The sequence below is a fragment of the Mobula birostris genome, chromosome 18, assembly GCF_030028105.1.
Source record: "Mobula birostris isolate sMobBir1 chromosome 18, sMobBir1.hap1, whole genome shotgun sequence".
NCBI lineage: Eukaryota > Metazoa > Chordata > Chondrichthyes > Myliobatiformes > Myliobatidae > Mobula > Mobula birostris.
This window is the reverse complement of record NC_092387.1, coordinates 3,251,547-3,271,739: the sequence shown is the minus strand read 5'-3', so window position 1 is coordinate 3,271,739 and position 20,193 is coordinate 3,251,547. Positions and strand designations below refer to the sequence as shown.

At 43.0% G+C, this 20,193-nt stretch overlaps 1 protein-coding gene across 6 annotated transcripts in view; it reads left to right on the top strand.

Annotated features, from left to right (window-relative positions):
• LOC140211781 (leucine-rich repeat-containing protein 49) overlaps positions 1-20,193 on the top strand; it is a 127,315-nt gene that overhangs the window by 37,659 nt on the left and 69,463 nt on the right. For 5 of the 6 annotated variants that reach the window (XM_072281925.1, XM_072281928.1, XM_072281930.1 and 2 more), the window contains 2 exons: positions 4,201-4,267; positions 11,199-11,342. In XM_072281925.1, the coding sequence (XP_072138026.1) occupies positions 4,201-4,267; positions 11,199-11,342 (211 nt within the window). The remainder of the gene's footprint in view (positions 1-4,200; positions 4,268-11,198; positions 11,343-20,193) is intronic. The other variant, XM_072281927.1, reaches the window with a different exon arrangement.

Here is a 20,193-nt window from a genome sequence, read left to right as displayed (position 1 = left end):
CCAAGCTTCTCACTTCATCCCCTTCCTCCACCCACCCACCTTTCTGCTCACCTGGCTTCTTTCCCCTTCGTTTCCAGTCCTGATCAAGGGTCTTGGCCCAAAACATTAACTGTTCAAAACATTTAGAACATAAAGTTTTTGACAGGAACAGGCCATTCGTCCCAACAAAGCTTGCCAAATTCCTGTTCACTTAGTATTGAAATAACTATCAAGTTTAGATTTGAATGTCTCTGAGGTACTACTTTCAACTACAGAACTAGATAGTTTTTTCCATGTGTCCATAACTCGCTGTGTAAAGAAATGCTTCACAAGTGCAGTACATTCTTTTCACAGGGTTTAGATTTAGGATTAGATAGGGTCCTGTGGGACTTCTTTGTCCTGCCTACTACCTCAGAGGTTTAATAGTTGTCAACAAGCATTGCCAGATGTTCAAATAGTTCCAAGTCTAGACTTGATGCCCCTGGACAGTGTGCACCTCCTTCCCATGGTCACTGATCTGTCCCTTTCTTTCTGGTCTGGAGTCTCAAACCATGGCTGTCTTGGGGTGCACACTATCCCCCTATTTCATTTGGAGCATCTCTGCCAATTCTCTACAGCAACCCTCTCTATAGCTGCTGCTTGACCTGCTGAGTTCCTCCAGCATTGTGTGTGTGTTACTCTGGATTCCCAGCATCTAATGTTATCCCAAGAAAGGAGAGAGAGAGAAAACAGGGAATTATAGACCAGTTGGCCTGACATCAGTGGTGGGAAGGATGCTGGAGTCAATTATAAAAGATGAAATAGCGGCACGTTTGGATAGCAGTAACAGGATCGGTCAGAGTCAGCATGGATTTAACAAGGGGAAATCATGCTTGACTAATCTTCTGGAATTTTTTGAGGATGTAACTATGAAAATGAACAAGGGAGAGCCAATGGATGTAGTGTACCTGGACTCTCAGAAAGCCTTTGATAAGGTCCCACATCGGAGATTAGTGGGCAAAATTAGAGAACATGGTATTGGGGGTAGGGTACTGACATGGATAGAAAATTGGTTGGCAGACAGGAAACAAAGAGTAGGGATTAACGGGTCCCTTTCAGAACGGCAGGCAGTTGACTAGTAGGGTACTGCAAAGCTCAGTGCTGGGACCGCAGCTATTTACAATATACATTAATGATTTAGATAAAGGGATTAAAAATAACATTAGCAAATTTGCAGATGACACAAAGCTGGGTGGCAGTGTGAAATGTGAGGAGGATGACTTGGACAGGTTGGGTGAGTGGGCAGATGCATGGCAGATGCAGTTTAATGTGGATAAATGTGAAGTTATCCACTTGGTGGCAAGAACAGGAAGGCTGATTACTATCTGAATGGTGTCAAGTTAGGAAAAGGGAAGTACAACGAGATCTAGGTGTCCTTGTTCATCAGTCAGTGAAAGTAAGCATGCAGGTACAGCAGGCAGTGAAGAAAGCTAATGGCATGTTGGCCTTCATAACAAGGGGAGTTGAGTATAGGAGCAAAGAGGTCCTTCTGCAGTTGCACAGGGCCCTGGTGAGACCACAGCTGGAGTATTGTGTACAGTTTTGGTCTCCAAATTTGGGAAAGGACATTCTTGCTATTGAGAGAGTGCAGCATAGGTTCACGAGGTTAATTCCCGGGATGGCGGGACTGTCATATGTTGAAAGATTGGAGCGACTGGGCTTGTATACACTAGAATTTAGAAGGATGAGAGGGGATCTGATTGAAACATATAAGATTATTAAGGGATTGGACACGCTAGAGGCAAGAAAAATGTTCCCGATGTTGGAGGAGTCCAGAACCAGAGGCCACAACTTGAGAATCAGGGGTAGGCCATTTAGAACGGAGTTGAGGAAAAACTTTTTCACCCAGAGAGTGGTGGATCTGTGGAATGCTCTGCCTCAGAAGGCAGTGGAGGCCAATTTTCTGGATGTTTCAAGAAGGAGTTAGATAGAGCTCTTAATGATGGCAGAGTCAAGGGATATGGGGAGAAGGCAAGAAAGGAGTACTGATTGTGGATGATCAGCCATGATCACAGTGAATGGCGGTGCTGGCTTGAAGGGCCGAATGGCCTACTCCTGCACCTGTTGTATATTGTCTAAAGGATCTCTTGTGTTTTGCCAGTGCCTTTTTCCTCAGGCAGCAATGGCTAATACCAGAAGACACTTGTCTTTTAAGGTGAGTGGAGAGAGATGTCAGAGTATCTAGAATCCACTTGAGGCAGACACCTTAGGGGCCTTTCGGATTAGATAGATTAGATTCAATATTGTCATTGTGCCGAGTACAATGACAATAAAATTAAATTCCTCTGTGTTATCATTTCAGAGGATCTGTCCTGGGTCCAGCATGTTAATGCCATTACAAAGAAAGCATGCCTCTGCTTTCTTAGAAGTTGGCAAAGATTCAGCATAACGTTTAAAACTTTGACAGACTTCTATAGATATGTTATGGAGAGTATACCGACTGACTGCGTCACAGCCTGGTATGGAAACACCAATGCCCTTGTACAGAAAAGCCTACAAAAAGTAATGGGTACAGCCTAATCCATGATGGGTGAAGCCCTCCTCACCATTGAGCACATCTACTTGGAGTAGTCACAGGAAATCAGCATCCATCATCAAGGACCCACAACATCCAGGCCATAATCGCCTCTTGTTGCTACCATCGGGAAGGAGATACAGGAGTGTAAGGGCTCACACCACCAGCTTCAGGAACAGTTTTACCCCTCAACCATCGGGCTCCTGAGCCAGAAGTGATAACTTCACTTACTCGAACACTGAACTGTTCCCACAACCTATGGACTCACTTTCAAAGACACTTCATCTCATGATCTGGATACTTTCTGCTTAATTTTTTATTTATGTATGTATGTATTTGCACAGTTTGTTGTCTTTTGACATTGGTTGTTCGTTCGTCCTGCTGAGTGCAGTCTTTCACTGATTCTGTTGTGTTGTCTTTACTGTGAATGTCCACAGAAGATGAATCTGAGGGTAATGTATGGAGACATGTATGTACTTTGATAAACTAACTTTGATTTTGATCTTTGAGATATTGATTACCTGCTGTATTCTACCTCTGTTACTATAACACAACTATTTTGGGATTTGATTTACTGAGTAAAATGGAATTCCCAAAGTAATCATAGAACATAGAAACATAGAAAACCTAAAGCACAATACAGGCCCTTCGGACCTCAAAGCTGTGCTGAACATGCCCTTGCCTTAGAAATTACCTAGGGTTGCCCATAGCCCCCTATTTTTCTGAGCTCCATGTAGCTGTCCAGAAGTCTCTTAAAAGACCCTGTCGTTTCCGCCTCCACCACCGTCGCTGGCAGCCCATTCCACGCACTCACCACTCTCTGCGTTTTTAAAAAAAAAACAACAACAACTTCCCCCTGACATCTGAGCAGGTTATTTGAAAACATCTAACCTGGTTATTTAGCTGCTCGGAGGTTCATGTTGATAGGTTAACTGATAGTACTTATTAATTTTGAAGGTCATAACTTTTCGGCAATTGCTGTTAAATGTTGCACTCCAGAACATCATATTAGAATGAGTGATGTATGTTTGCTGGTGTCTGGCACCCATCTTGAATAGTTCCCACAATGAGCACTAAAACATTGATAGTTTGTCAATCACAGACACACAGATCTTAGATATTATAAGGACAGCTACTCATTACTTATTCTTACTTCATTCTATTTTCTTGAAGTTGATGACTGGAATGGTGGTGTTGTTTTTCTCTTTTGTGTTAAAGAGCAGTTCTATACATTTTGTAAAGGCAGTTTGGTTAATTTTCATCCTTCTATGCACAATGCGAGAGAGAAAAAAGAAAGACTTGCTCAATTTCGACAGAATGAATTTAATTATGCACATTGAATTGGATGTTCTATTTATGGGGAGGAAGAATATTGTGGGTCTGGTCTGCCTTGGCCAGCACACCCTCTGATATGTACCTTACACCTTATCCTGGAAGTATTCCAGTTCGATTGTGGTCTGGAATGTTTGTATTGCTTTGTTTCCATCTTCGGGCTCCAACTACATCCAGCTACATAATGCAGATTTAAACTTGGGCTGGATTAAAGAGTGGCTAGGAGCTAGGATCAGTGGTGCTTTAATGAAAGAAAAATGAAAGGTGGGATAGGATGGGCTTCTCTAAATGTATGTGATAGAGGTATATGTTTTATGTTTTTTATCTCTTCACAGAATCAAAAATATTTCCAATCTTGAGAATCTGACTGATCTGGATGTACTAGATCTGCATGCAAACCAGGTATGGCAACTGGCAAAGAATACACAGAATCAGTCATAATTCACAAATATTCAACCAGACTTGATCATTTGTTTTATAAGACCATAAGAAAAAGGAGCAGAAGTTGGCCATTCGGCCCATTGAGTCTGCTCCACCATTTTATCATGAGCTGATCCATTCTCCCATTTAGTCCCACTCCCCCGCCTTCTCACCATAACCTTTGATGCCCTGGCTACTCAGATACCCATCAATCTCTGCCTTAAATACACCCAATGACTTGGCCTCCACTGCTGCCCGTGGCAACAAATTCCATAGATTCACCACCCTCTGACTAAAAAAATTTCTTCGCATTTCTGTTCTGAATGGGCGTCCTTCAATCCTTAAGTTATGCCCTCTCGTACTAGACTCCCCCATCATGGGAAACAACTTTGCCACATCCACTCTGTCTATGCCTTTTAACATTCGAAATGTTTCTATGAGGTCTCCCCTCATTCTTCTAAACTCCAAGGAATACAGTCCAAGAGCGGACAAGTGTTCCTCATATGTTAACCCTCTCATTCCCGGAATCATTCTCGTAAATCTTCTCTGTACCCTCTCCAACGTCAGCACATCCTTTCTTAAATAAGGAGACCAAAACTGCCCACAGTACTCCCAAGTGAGGTCTCACCAGCGCCTTATAGAGCCTCAACATCACATCCCTGCTCCTATACTCTATTCCTCTAGAAATGAATGCCAAAATTGCATTGGCCTTCTTCACTACTGACTCAACCTGGAGGTTAACTTTAAGGGTATCCTGTACGAGGACTCCCAAGTCCTGTTGCATCTCAGAACTTTGAACTCTTTCCCTATCTAAATAATAGTCTGCCCGTTTATTTCTTCTGCCAAAGTGCATAACCATACACTTTCCAACATTTTATTCCGTTTGCTACTTCTTTGCCCATTCTTCCAACCTATCCAAGTCTCTCTGCAGACTCTGTTTCCTCAGCACTACCGGCCCCTCCACCTATCTTCGTATCGTCAGCAAACTTAGCCGCAAAGCCATCTATTCCATAATCCAAATCGTTGATGTACAATGTAAAAAGAAGCGGCCCCAACACTGATCCCTGCGGAACACCACTGGTGACCGGCAGCCAACCAGAATAGGATCCCTTTATTCCCTCTCTCTGTTTCCTGCCAATCAGCCAACGCTCTATCCATGTATGTAACTTTCCTGTAATTCCATGGGCTCTTATCTTGTTAAGTAGCCTCATGTGTGGCATCTTGTCAAAGACCTTCTGAAAATCCAAATATACAACACTCACTGCATTTCCCTTGTCTAGCCTACTTGTAATTTCCTCAAAAGATTGTAATAGGTTTGTCAGGCAGGATTTTCCTTTAAGGAATCCATGCTGAGTTCTGCCTATCTTGTCATATGCCTCCAGGTACTCCGTAATCTGTAATCTCATCCTTGACAATCGACTCCAACAACTTCCCAACCACCGATGTCAAGCTAACAGGTCTATAATTTCCTTTTTGCTCCCTTGCCCTCTTCTTAAATGGCGGAGTGACATTTGCAATCTTCCGGTCCTCCGGAACCATGCCAGAATCTATCAACTTTTTAAAGATCATCGCTAACGGCTCCGCAATCTCCACGGCTACTTCCTTCAGAACACGAGGGTGCATTTCATCTGGTCTGGGAGATTTATCTACCTTTAGACTATTCAGCTTCCTGAGTATTTTCTCTGTCGTAATTGTGACTGCGCACACTTCTATTCCCTGCCACCCTTGAGTGTCCGGTATACTGCTGATGTCTTCCTCAGTGAAGACTGATGCAAAATTCTAATTTCACGGAGAACCCAATCATGTTATGATCACTGCTTCCTAAGGATTCCTTCACCTCAATCTCTCTAATCACGTCCGGTTCATTACACAATATCCAATCTAGTACAGCCGATCCCCTAGTGGGCTCAACAACAAGCTATTCTAAAAAGCCATCTCGCAGACATTCTACAAATTCTCTCTTGAGATCCAGTGCCGATCTGATTTTCCCAATCCACTTGCATGTTAAAATCCCCCACAATTATCATAACACTGCCTTTCTGACAAGCCTTTTCTATTTTCTGCTGATGTCTTCCTCAGTGAAGACTGAGGTAAAATACTCGTTCAGTTCCTCTACCATCTCCTTATCTCCCATTACAATTTCTCCAACATCATTTTCTATCGGTCCTATATCTACTCTCACCTGTCTTTTACTCTTTATATACTTGAAAAAGCTTTTAGTATCCTCTTTGATATTATTTGCTAGCTTCCTTTCATAGTTAATCTTTTCTGTCTTAATGACCTTCTTGGTTTCCTTTTGTAAGGTTTTAAAAACTTCCTAATCCTCTGTCTTCCCACTAATTTTTGCTTCCTTGTATGCCCTCTCCTTTGCTTTAACTTTGGCTTTGACTTCTCTTGTCAACCACGGTTGCATCCTTTTTCCACTCGAAAATTTCTTCTTTTTTGGAATATACCTGTCTTGCACCTTCCTCACTTCTCGCATAAACTCCAGCCACTGCTGCTCTGCCGTCCTTCCCGCCAGTGTCCCTTTCCAGTCAACTTTGGCCAGTTCCTCTCTCATGCCACTGTAATTTCCTTTACTCCACTGAAATACCGACACATCAGATTTCGGCTTCTCTTTTTCTAATTTCACAGAGAACCCAATCATGTTATGATCACTGCCTCCTAAGGGTTCCTTCACCTCAATCTCTCTAATCACCTCCAGTTCATTACACAATACCCAATCCAGTACAGCCAATCCCCTAGTAGGCTCAACAACAAGCTGTCCTAAAAAGCCATCTCGCAGACATTCTACAAATTCTCTCTCTTGAGATCCAGTGCTGACCTGATTTTCCCAATCTACTCGCATGTTAAAATCCCCCACAATTATCATAACACTGCCCTTCTGACAAGCCTTTTCTATTTTCAGTTGTAATTTGTAGCCCACATCCCTGCAGCCGTTTGGAGGCCTATAAATAACTGCCATCAGAGTCCTTTTACCCCTGCTATTTCTTAGCTCAACCCATAAAGATTCTGCACCTTCTGATCCTATATCACCTCTTTCTAATGATTTAATATCATTTCTTACCAATAAAGCCACGCCTCCCCCTCTGCCTATCTTCCTATCCTTCCGATACACCGTGTATTCTTGGACGTTCAGCTCCCAGAGACCTGCATCCTTTAGCCAGGTCTCAGTGATGGCCACAATATCATACCTGCCTATCTGTAGCTGTATGACAAGATCATCCACCTTATTCCTTATGCTGCGTGCATTTAAGTATAACACCTTAAGACCAGTATTTGGTACTTTTTGCTTTGATTTCACTGCAACTTTATTGCACTGCAACTCATCCCAATGGCTACAAATTTGCCCCACCACCTGTCTTTCCTGACATCTTTACTGCTCACTATATTAGATTTATTTCTGTTTTCCCCTTCCTCCGCTCTATCATTCCAGTTCCCATCCCCCTGCCAAATTACTTTAAACCCTCCCTAACAGCTCTATTAAACCTTCCCGCCAGGATATTGGTCCCCTTCGGGTTCACGTGTAACCTGTCCATTTTGAACAGGTCATACTTCCCCCAGAAGAGATCCCAATTATCCAAGAATCTGAAGCCTTGCCCTCTGCACCAGTCTCTCAGCCACGCATTCATCTGCCTGATCCGACTACTCTTGCCCTCGCTAGCACGTGGCACAGGTAGCAATCCCGAGATTACTACCCTGGAGGTCCTGCTTCTCAGCTTCCTTCCTAACTCCCAGAAATCTCTCTTCAGGACCTCCTCCTTTGTCCTATCTATGTCATTGGTACCAACATGTACCAAGACAACTGGCTGCTCACCCTCCCCCTTCAGAATATTCTGGACCCGATCCAAGACATCCCGTACCCTGGCACCTGGGAGGCAACACACCATGCGGATATCTCTGTCAGGCTCACAGAATCTCCTGTCTGTTTCCCTGACTATGGAATCCCCCACGACTACCGCATTCCTCTTCTCCTTCCTTCTCTCCTGCACAACAGCGCCAGGCTCAGTGCCAGAGACCTGGTCACCATGGGCAGGTCATCCCCCTCAACAGCATCCAGAACAAGATTGCTGAGGGGGACAGCCACAGGTGTGCTTTCCACTATCTGGGCATTTCCCTTCCCTCTCTTGACAGTGACCCAGTTTTCTGACCCCTGTAGCCTAGGGATGACTACCGCCCTGTAGCTCCTGTCGATCACCTCTTCACTTTCCCTGATAAGCAGTAGGTCATCAAGCTGCAGCTCCAGATCCCTAACACGGTCTCTGAGGAGCTGCATCTCGGTGCACCTGGCACAGATGTGGCCATCAGGGAGACTGGAGGTCTCAGCGTATTCTCACATCTGACACCCTGAACAAAGCACTAACCCTGCAGGCATGCTATCTAATTCTACAGGAATAAAACAGGAAAAATAAGCCTACTCACCCACTTACCTTGCCAAACAGACGAACTTTTTAAACCGTTAGCTCATACCATTAGCTGTGAGAGCCCTGCTGTTCCTGTCTGTCTGGGCTGATTCACGAAGGGGGCGGGGGGGGGGGAGAAAAAGAAAAGAGTTGGTGCTTTGCTCTCGCCTCTTCCCGTTTACCACTGAAGCCCGTTGAAGCCAAAGACCTACACTCTGCTGCCACTCACTCCGCTGCCCGCTCTGACAGCTGCCCGCTGTATAGGGTGGTCTCCTTTTTAAACTCTTCGCGCTGTCCTGTTATGTCACGCGCCTGTGCAGTCTCGTTCTTCTTGCGCTCGAAGAAGTTTTTTAAAAAAACTGCCTTCCTTCAGAATTCAGCTCCCACTCTGCCCTGTAGTCCTGATCCAAAAACGGATTTCTGCCAAAACAGATCATTTGTCATGGAGATTGTTGTGAATTTTCTCATTAATCATCTTTAAGTTTTGATGAGACAATTATATTTATTTTCCTGCATTCCAAAATGGGTGATGAATGAAAATAAGTTTAAAACTATTGTTACAACTTTCCCTTTTCATTAGAGAGGGGATTGTGGTCTTCTAACTTAAATTAACATGGTAATATTGCATTCTATTGTAAACAGCCATTTTCCAAGTGAACGATTAAAGGCTATGAACCCAGAATCCGGTGTAGCAATTTCTCCCTTTCATATTTTTAAAAACTAATTTTAAAATTGGTGCAGGAGGTTACAAATTCATAATCTTTTAGGTTTTAGCTACACTTTCTGATTTTGGACTTGGAACTAATCCTGATTTTGTCAGCACTTTTAACTCCACTAACTTCTCAAGGCACATTACACACAATTTATCCTAAAGGAAAATGTTGAATACAGCAATTATGGACGTAGTTACAGGTGTTACGTACCCCGTAACTGGGTTGCCAAACCAGCAGAAATGGATCACTCAGTTGGAGTCTGGATTACTGGAACTAAGAAAGTTTTATTAAAGAAATAAGCAATGCAGTAGTCTAATAGTAAGGATATAAATGCAACAGGTTAGCAATGAATAAACACACATGTACACAGAACTAGGATAATAGGATCAATCAAGCTCTATCGTTGTCTAGGGGTAAATGACCAGTTTCAAAGTGACAGAGTTCAGTTTAGTTCAGTTCGCAGTAATCGCCGTTGCCGTGGGAGAGAGAGAGAGTGAATGAATATTCAAATCGGACTCTAAACAGACCTTCGATATTCCTCACAGTCAGCTTTCGGGCGAGCCCTTTGTAATGTCTTCTGAAGTCACCGACTGTGACCCCTCCCTTTCAGATACGATCGCTCCTCTGCAGTGAACCTGGCACCCAGGCAAGGGTGGACACACACCAGGTTCCCGCCGATCGTACCTTTCCACCCTGTGCGTCTATGGCTTGGTCCGGCGACCAGCCCTCCAAAACTCCCACTGCCTTGTGGGAGGCGCTCCGCTTCCAGGGTCTCGTTACCTCATGGTGTCGTGTGTGTCCTGCCTTAGTGAACCTGTCCCTTTTTATCCCCCTGCTGGGGTATCGCCTGTCCATCACACTTCAAACAGTTCAGGGTTCAAAAAGGAGCCGATCTTGACAGTTCTCAGACCGGTGTCTCCTTCCGTTAAACTCTCTTGTCTCTTCATTAACATTTCCAAGTGCTGCTCCATTGTCTTCCTTATCTCTCTTTCTCCTGAAGACAGGTGGCAGATCAACTGCTGATCCCACTGGTGCCAGCACAGGACAGTTAACATCTTAGTCTATGTGTACTTTTTGTAACCCTCTTTCGTCACACAGGACACTTAGAAAATATATGCAGTAAAACTCTAATAGCGTGCTATTGCATTATTCAGACATTCCACTGGTTCACTATTGAACTCGATAGGTAATGCTTCCTGTGCTCCCTTTAATTCCTTTAAATTTACTGGATTAAATTTATTTCAGATTAAATTTGGCTGATTTGTTCTGTTTCCTGTTTTCCTCAGAGATTTGATATATTCTGTGTTTATTATCTATCCATGTGATAGGTCCAACTCAGTCTGTACATCCACTGGTTCAAGTTTCCTGCCAGAAGTCAGCCAGGTCCTTGTACGTGTGATGGACAGTCATCTAACATTCCAAAATGTGGAAAACTTATCAAATGATTAAATAGCACTGACTAGGAAAATATAAAAATAATTTATCTGTCTCATTGTTGAGAGTCAGAGTTTGCCAGCTAGTTAGTGTAATAATCACATAGAAAATGATGTGTTTGAATAAAGGACTCCAGACAGTTCATCTTCAAGTACAGACTATTTCTGTAAGGTCAAATTATTTCCATGATGCTTTGATTAGGATTATACTGTGTTGGGAAAGCACAATCCTTTCTTTTCAAAAGCCTAGATATTTTCCAAATGCTAAGTGTTTGAATTGTTATTGCTCACTTTTATTTTCCCGATAAAGAAATCTTAATCAGTATTCAAGCTATTTTATTATTTTTCTATTCTATTTTAATAGATTTCTAAAATGGAAAACATTAATCATCTGAGTGAGCTTCGAGTCCTGAATCTTGCAGGGAACCTCATTGTACATGCCGAAAATATGAATGGCCTTGATTCACTAACAGAACTCAACCTCAGACGCAACTGCATCGAAACCGTAGTGAGTTTTAGATGTGGCTTACTGTTTCATGAAGTGTTTGTCATTAAATTTATTAATTCTAACTGTAAAAAGGCTTTGTGTTTTCCCAATGTTTTCTTATTTGGTATTTCCATTATAATAACTGATCTGATCTTTCATACCTTGCTTAACGTAGTCCCTCTCCTGTTGATGAGTCTGAAATAGTTAGTTCAGCCCCATCACCCCAGATGAGCTATAGGCCACTGACATTGCTCATCAGAGTCCTCTATCCTTTCATGTTGTTTCCAGGTGTAGTCCATCTTCATGATGTATCCTTCCTTTCCCAGGGATGAGGTCTTCAGAGCTTTGTTGTCATCTCTCTACTTTTGTTTTTTTGCAGGATTGGGTTGCTAGTCCCATGCCCAATCCTTCTCCTTTCACAGCCAGGCACGCATGCAAGAGATGGCTTTAACTGGTGTATTCACATTGCAGTGAGAGAGAGAGAGAGAGAACAATGTGCATGCGTAGGCAACAGATCAATACATAGTGTTGGGGGGTGGGGTCGTCATTACTCTAAAAGAAATAGATCTATACCTTACACTTCTTCCCCTATTAGATTAATGCAACATAAAGCTGTGTATGTGCAAAACAGTCAATTTCCCTTTCATAAACCCATATTCCAAATAAACATGTTTTCACAATAACAGCCCATAGCTAACTTCACAGTTCTACAGGTTCAGTCTTTTGGGTGGTGCGCTATTTCTTTCAGGAGAAAGCCTCTGTACCTGTGGAGTGGCATCCGGTTTGGCAGGTAACTTGTCAAGAATAAGGTTCTCGTCATGCCTCTGTATCTATGCAGTGGCATCTGGTTTGGTAAGTGTCTTGTCTAAAACAACATTCCCCAGACTTAATGTGTCCGTCTTATTGGATGCAATTGACTCAGGTTTGTTCTTAGGTTGAGCATCCAGTATCTGGGCCACATGACGTCTCCATGTCTAATCTCCAACATCCACTGTGTACATCAGTGGTCCAGTTCTTGTAGCCATCCTACGAGGTGTTCTCTTGTCTTCTTGGTAATCAACGCTAGGTCTTCCTCTCCAATCTCAAAGCTCCTTGCTGCTTCACTTGGCAACTGGCTGAACTGTTTATTCTGCACTTCGCCTTGTAGATCTGGTTTCAGGAGGGCTGTGCAAGATCTTGGATTCCTGTTCATGAACAGCGTTTGATTTGTTATCACATGATACCGAGATACAACACTGGGCGTCATGGGAGGTTGTTCCTGCCTGTGGCCATCGAACTTTGCAGCTCCTCCCGTAGAGGGTCAGACACCCTGAGCCAATAGGCTGGTCCTGGACTTATTTCCATCTGGCATAGTTTGCATATTGTTGTTTGATTGTTTGTGGTTTTTGTATTGCTATATTTATGCTCTATTCTTGGTTGGTGCAGCTGTAACAAAACCCAATTTCCCTCGGAATCAATAAAGTATATCTATCTATCTATCTATGAACAGAGTTCTGATGCACAAAAAGGAAGTTGTCCACCTTGTGCTGCAGAGAAATCGCCTACTTGTGAATCGCTTAAATGGGCGTCTTAAAGATTTGGATGGACTTTTCAGCTAATCCATTCATTGCTGGGGGTTGAGGTGCTGACTTGAAATGTCTGATGGCAGTTGGAATTCTTCTGACATGTATTGTGCTCTGTTGTCACTCATAATTTGTTCTGGTAAGCCATTTGTGGCGAAGGTAGTCCTCAGAGCAGAGACAGTCTTTGTTGAGGTGGTTGACTTTATTGATATAACCTTCGGCCACTTTGAATGAGCATCCGCAGCAATCAGAAACATGGAGTCCATGAATGGCCCAGTAAAGTCAATATGTACTCTTTGCCATAGTGATGACAGTCACTCCTAGGGGTGTAACAGTGTCTGTGAGGATGCATTTTGAACTTTTTGGCACCCTGAACAGCTTTTGGCCAAATTTTCAATCTGTTTATTCCTTCCTCAAACACCTGATTAGCATTAAGCAATTGTGACAGCCTCTGGTTAGTTCTACCACTTGGGCTGCAGTTGCCTGTTGATGCCACACTGAGAGCTTTGTTTGCCAGTCTAGTTGGATTTTTCTCAAACATTCACATCCAAAAAGTGCTGGCCCTCTGCTTTTCAACACATAAGGCTCTAATTGCTGTGTTTGGCCTCCATACATCACATTTACCTTCAGTTTGCCTTTAGAAGACACTTCTTCGCTTGTGTTGGTCTTTAGCATCACTGAGGTCTTCACTAATGAAATGTTAGAAAACAGTCTGTTGTAGTCAACCTCTGAAATTATAGACAAAGCTGACCTTCTGTCTAGTTCCATTTTCAGTTTTACACCGACACATCTGTTATGATCCATATGATTTTGTGATCTGCTTCAGTAATACTATGCAAATCTGGGTATGACAGCTCACCTTCAATAGACTCTGTGTTGTCTGGTTCACATTCAGTCACTTTACACGTTTGCATATTTTTGTGTGTGAAACTCTTCACTCAGTGTGTTTTTTCTCTTTGGTTGTGCTTAATGTCTGCCTTGCACACTCTCTGTGACCTTGTCTGTGACTCTTTCTGCAGACTTTTTCCTTGAACCAGCAGTCATTTGCATCATGGGAGGATTTGCCACATTTTTGGCTTTTTGCACCATTCAGGGATATTTTATGCATTTCACATTTTAACCTCCTTTTCTTTATGCTGCAGTCTCTAACAATATCGCAATGGTCAATGCCTGTTCGCAGGTTAGGTTTCTTTCGGATAGTAGCCTCTTTTTGAGTGCTTTGACTAGGCATGCCACATATAAGCATCAGAAAGTTCAGCTCTAAAGTCATACTACGGGGAAATTTTGCATAGTTCTGCAATGTATTCGGTAATGCTTTCATCTTTTAATTGGTTCCTTTTGTAAAATCTAAATTTCCCAGCTATTGCTGGTGGTTTAGGGCTTAAGTGATTTTGTAAAATTGTAACAATTTCATCGAACATCTTGCTTACTGGCTTTGCAGGGGCTACTAAGTTGTGTAAGAGACTGTACGTTCTTGCACCCATTAAGCTAAGAAGTGTAGGAGCTTTCTTTTTGTTCCTCAAGGTTGTTCACATTACAATACAGTTCAACACTCTCAATATATGACTCCTAGCCTTCATTAGCACAATCAAGTTTGTCAACGTTCCTGACCGAAGCCATTGTCACGTTATGTTCACTTTAAATTCATTGTGTCTTTCATTGTGTGCAACGCAAGTAGTTACTTGCACATCCCTTTGTTAGTATTTGTGATGGCCTTCTCCATACTGTTTAATTCCTGTTTAATTTTGTCCTGTAACAGTCAGTACAGTTGCTGATATTTTCTGACATTCAAGTTAGTGCTCATCGCCAATTTGTTTTGTCTGTGCACAACTACATCTTGATTAAATAAAAGCACATATGCAGAAGATGGCTTTAACTGGTGTATTTACGGTGCAGTGAGAGAGAGGACATTGTGCATGTGTAGACAACAGATCAATACGTATTGCTCAGGAGGCGGTGAGGGGGAGGTCATTGTTCTAAAAGAAATAGATCCATACATTGCAACCCTGCTCAATTATCACCAACATGTAACCCATTGCACCAGAGGTCCTAACACACTAGACCACTGCTACACAACGATAAGGAATGCCTATTGTTCCTTCTTGAGACCACATTTTGGCAAGTCAGCTCATTTAGCTGTACTCCTATTACCTGCATACAGACAGAGCCTAAAGCACAAGGCTCCAGAGATCAAGACCACTCAGAGGTGGTCACGGGGAGCGGGGAACAAAGGAACAGGATTGCTTTGAGTCAGTGGGCTGTGCTGTGTTTAAGAACTCATCTGAGGACCTGAATGACAACACCAGGATCGTTAGGCTTTATTAAAACAGCTGTGGATGATTGTGTCCCCACAAAATCGTTCAGGGTTTTCCCAAGTCAGAAACCCTGGATAAGCAATGAAATCCGGAATCTGGTGAGAACCAGATCAGAGGCATTCAAGTCTGGAGATCAAGAATACTACAAGAGGTGCAGGTATGATCTCTGAAAGCCATCTCACAGGCAAAGTGGAGATTCTGGACTAGACTGGAATCACTGAGGGATGCTTGACAGCTGTGGCAGGGTTTGAATGCCATAACCTCCTACAAAGTTAAATCTTGCAGTATAGGGGACAGCAGAGCCTCACTTCCAGATGAGCTCAATGCCTTCTCTGCTCAATTTGATCACTAGAACAGGGAATAACCATTGTGCACCTCCATGACTATCAATGATACTTTGGTCTGAAGATGAAAATGACATGCAGGCTGCCTTCAAGAGAGTAAATCCAAGGAAAGCATCCAGTCTGGATGGAGAACCTGGCCGAGCACTGAAGACCTGTGCTGACCAACTGGCTGGGGTATTCATGGATTTCTTCAATCTCTCGCTCCAGCAGTGTGTTGTACCCACCTGGTTGAAGCAGGCTTCAATCATACTGGTGCCCAAGAAGAACGCGGTAAATTGTCTAAAAGACTGCCATTCAGTTGCACTTACATCCACAGTGATAAAGTGTTTTGAAAGGCTGATGTTGAAGCGTATCAGCTCCTGTCTGAATGGTGACTTGGATGCGCTCCAATTTGCTTACTGAAGCAACGGGTCCACAGCAGATGCTATCTCATTGGATCTTCACACAACCCTGGTACATTCGGACAGCAAAGATGCATACATTGGGATGCTCTTTATTGATTACAGCTTGGCATTTAACACCATCATCCCCTTAAAACTGATCAGTAAACTCCAAAACCTGGGCCTCAATACCCCCTTGTGCAATGAGATCCTGGATTTCTTCACTTGTAGATCCCAGTCAGTTTGGATTGGCAAAAACATCTCCTCCACAACCTGGAGCAGCACAGGGATGTGTGCTTAGCCCTCGGCTCTACTCGCTTTGCACCTATGACTGTGTGGCTGAATACAGCTCTTCACCATATACAGGTTTGCTGATGACACCACTGTCATGGGCTGTATCAAAGGTGGTGATGAATCAGCATACAGGAGGGAGATTGAAATCTTGGCTGAGTGGTGTAATGACAACAACCTCTCACGCAATGTCAATGAGACCAGGGAACTGATTGTAGACTTCAGGAAAGGAAAACTAGAGGTCCATGAGCCAGTACTCATCGAAGGATCAGAGGTGGAGAGGATCAGTAACTTTAAATTTCTGGATGTCACTGTCTCAGGGGACCTGCCCTGGACTCAACATATAAATATAATTGCAAATAAAGCATGACAGTGCCTCTATTTCCTCAAAAGTCTGCAGAGATTTGCCATGTCATCAAAAGCCTCAGCAAACTTCTATAGATGTGTGATGGAAAGTGTGCTGACTGGCTGCTTTGCGGCCTGGTATGGGAACACCAATGCCTTTGAGTGGAAAATCCTATAAAAGGTGGTGGATTCAGCCCAGTACATCACGGGTAAAACCCTTCCAACTATGAAATGCTGTTGTAGGAAAGCAGATTCTATTATCATAGATCCTCACACCCAGGCTATGCTCTTTTCTCACTGCTACCTTCAGGTAGAAGGTACAGGTGCCTCAGGACTTGCACCACCAGGTTCGAGAACAGTTACTACTGCTCAATCATCAGACCCTTGTACAAAGGGGGATAATACACTGATTTAAGGACTCTGTTATATTGTTATTTCATCCTCATTATTTATTGCTATTTGTTATCTGCATTTACACTTTACAGTTGCTGATGTTTACAGTTTACATATCCTGTGTGCAGTTACTGTTCTATAGATTTGCTAAGTATGCCTCTGGAAAAGAATCTCAGGGTTGCATGTGGTGACATGTTTGTACTCTGATAACAAATTTTGCTTCGAACAAAATTATGAAGGGGATAGATAGGAAGAATATGCAGGCTTTTTCCACTGAGGTTGGGTGAAACTGAAACTAGAGGTCATAGGTAACAGGTAAATGGTGAAATATTCAAGGGGAATCTGAAGGGAAACTTCTTCACTCAGGGGGTGGTGTGAGTGTGGAATGAACTTCCAACAGTGGTGGCCGATGTGGGTGTGATTGTAACATCTAAGAGAATTTTGGATGGGTAAAAGGATGAAAGGGAGTTGGAGGGATATACGGAACAGGTAGATGGTTGGCATTGACATGATGAGCTAAAGGACCTGTTTCTGTGCTGTAGTACTCTATGATGGTATGACACTATTCAGGATTGATGAATGGCAAGTAAAATCCATGCCAGGTGGTGACACATTCAGTAGAGGAAAGGTAGAACACCTATCCTTCATATTCAAAGTCTTTACCTGCATTTTGACTATACTTGTCTCAGTGGTAACTATTGACCAGAAAGTCATCAAGGACAGCTACACCAAGGTCAAGACAGAAGCTAAGAATTCTCCATGGCAACAAGGTCAGGACAGAAGCTGAGAATTCTAGGTGAGTGATTCACTGCTAAATGTCCAAAGACTTTCCACCATCTGCAGACCACCGTTCTGGAGTATAATGGATTATGTGCTGGTGAATGCAGCACCAACAGCCCTTGGGAAGCTCTGCTTCGTCCATGACAAAGCGGTCCTCATGATGCTCCCATTTGTCACCCCAAGTATTCATCACTAGTGCACTAGGTCTACTGTCTACGGCAATGAATAAACCAGGTTGCTGCAACACCACCTCCACCAAGCAGAGCAAGGGCAGAGGATGCTGTCAAGTCACACATCGCACTGACTCAAGTGTATTTCACTGTTGTCACTGGTTAATGCTTGAACTCTTGCCCCAACAACACTATGAGAGCACAAGAACTGCCATGTTCAAAGGCAGCTTGCCACCACTGTTTAGAAGTGCAGTTAGACCATAAGACTTTGGAGCAGAATTAGGCCATTCCGCCCATCAATTGTGCTCCACCATTACATCATGGCTGATTTATTATCTCTCACAACCCCATTCTCCTGCCTTCTCCCCGTAACCTTTGATGCCTTGCCTAATCAAGAACCTTTCAACCTCTGCTTTAAATATGTTCAATTCTTGGCCTACTCAGAGTCTGTGTCAATGAATTCCACAGATACACCACTCTTTGGCTAAAGACATTCCTCCTCATCTCTGTTCTAAATGGGTGTCCCTGTATTCTGAGGCTGTGCCCTCTGATCCTAATCCTCCCACTATAGGAAACATCCTCCCTGCATGTCCCTTTAAGCTAGTCTCATTTACCCATACCTTTCTGAACCTTCCTAACTATGTACCTGTCCAAGTGCCTTCCAAATATTGTTAATGTACATACATTTCCTCATTCCATATACTAAACACTCTCTGGATAAAAAAGACTATTAAAACTCACCCATCTCACCCTAAATCTATGGCCTCCAGTTCTAATTCCCAAGTTGAATAAAAAGGACTGTGCACATTGACCCTATCTTTGTCCCTCATGATTTTACATAACTCTATAAGATCACCTCTCATTCTCCTGTGCTCCACTGAAAAAAGTCAACCCACTAAACCTCTATAACTCAGTGCTCCAAATCCTGATAACACCCTCATAAATCTCCTCTGCTCTCTTTCTTGATTAATGGTTACAGAAGGGTTACCAAAACTGAACACTATATTCCAAATGTAGCCTCACTAATGTCTTGTACAACTGCAACACTCCCCACTCCTATACTCTGTAAATTGTCTTCATCACCGTGTGTCTGTGATGCCATTTTCAGGGAACCATGTACATGTACTCCCAGGTCTCTCTGTTCAACGACATTTTCCAGAGCCCTACTGTTCGCTATGAGTGTCCTACCTGGATTTGTCTTCCCAAAATTCAACACCTTGCACTTACCTGAATTAAACTCTATTTGCCTTTCCTCAGCCCACTTATGCCTCTGATCAAGATCACTCTTTCTAAATTCTGGTAACCATCTTCACCATCCAAGACACCATTTATTTATTGTACTATCATCTCTAAACACTAACTATTCCTCGTATACTTTTGTTCAAGTCATTGATACAGATGACAGATTGTAATGGGCTAAGCACCGATCCCTGGCCTGGGGAACAACACTAGTCACAGGCATCCAGTCTGATATTATTGAATTTGAGTACTGATTCAGCGAGACTGTTGCGTGCCAATCTTGAAGATGAAATGTTGCTGTTCAAGTTTAAGATATTGGTATTCTGCAGTGTCAGAGAACAAAGAACTCAAGTTTACCTTTGCAGACTAATCACAGCTAATGGAGCCACATCACATTCACCAATTTGATCAACTTTCACCACCTTTTCTCAGCAGCAGCCTTTGCCATTTGTATCATTCTTGGTCTCTAACTTTGATTTCTCTTTATCCCTCCCATTTCTCTGCAACGAAGACAACTAAAGAGAGGTTGCAGGAGTTAGAAGAACAGTTACAGGAGTGCTTTTGAATTAGTGGACTGGACCACCTGGATGACTACAGCAAGACTGTGAAACACCTTGGTTAAGATTTTTACCGCTATGCTGTAGGTATTTCATTTCAGCAGTTCTGTAAGAGCAATCTGTTCTGCTTTCAGCTTGTTTGGGTTTGAGCTGAGATAAGAGGCTTTGTTGTTCAACTTAGGAATGTGATGTCAGCCAATCAGGATGGTAAAATTGGGAGAACGCTGGTAGGAGAGGTCTTTGTTAGCAGGAGCTGGGGGAAGACAGGAGGGAATATGGGAGAGGATGCCATACCTGTTGCACAAGGTGCTTTGTGCAGATGAATGGCTTCGAGTGGACCAATACTCCCATGGGAGAGCCTGTTTGTTCAAGGTAGATTTCAAGTGACCTTCAGAAGGTGATACATGCTTTCGCACAGACCGGGTCCAGAGTGTGAGTTACAGACAAGTTCAAGATTTGAGCTCCACCACGCACATGTGACTGTTTAAGTATAATG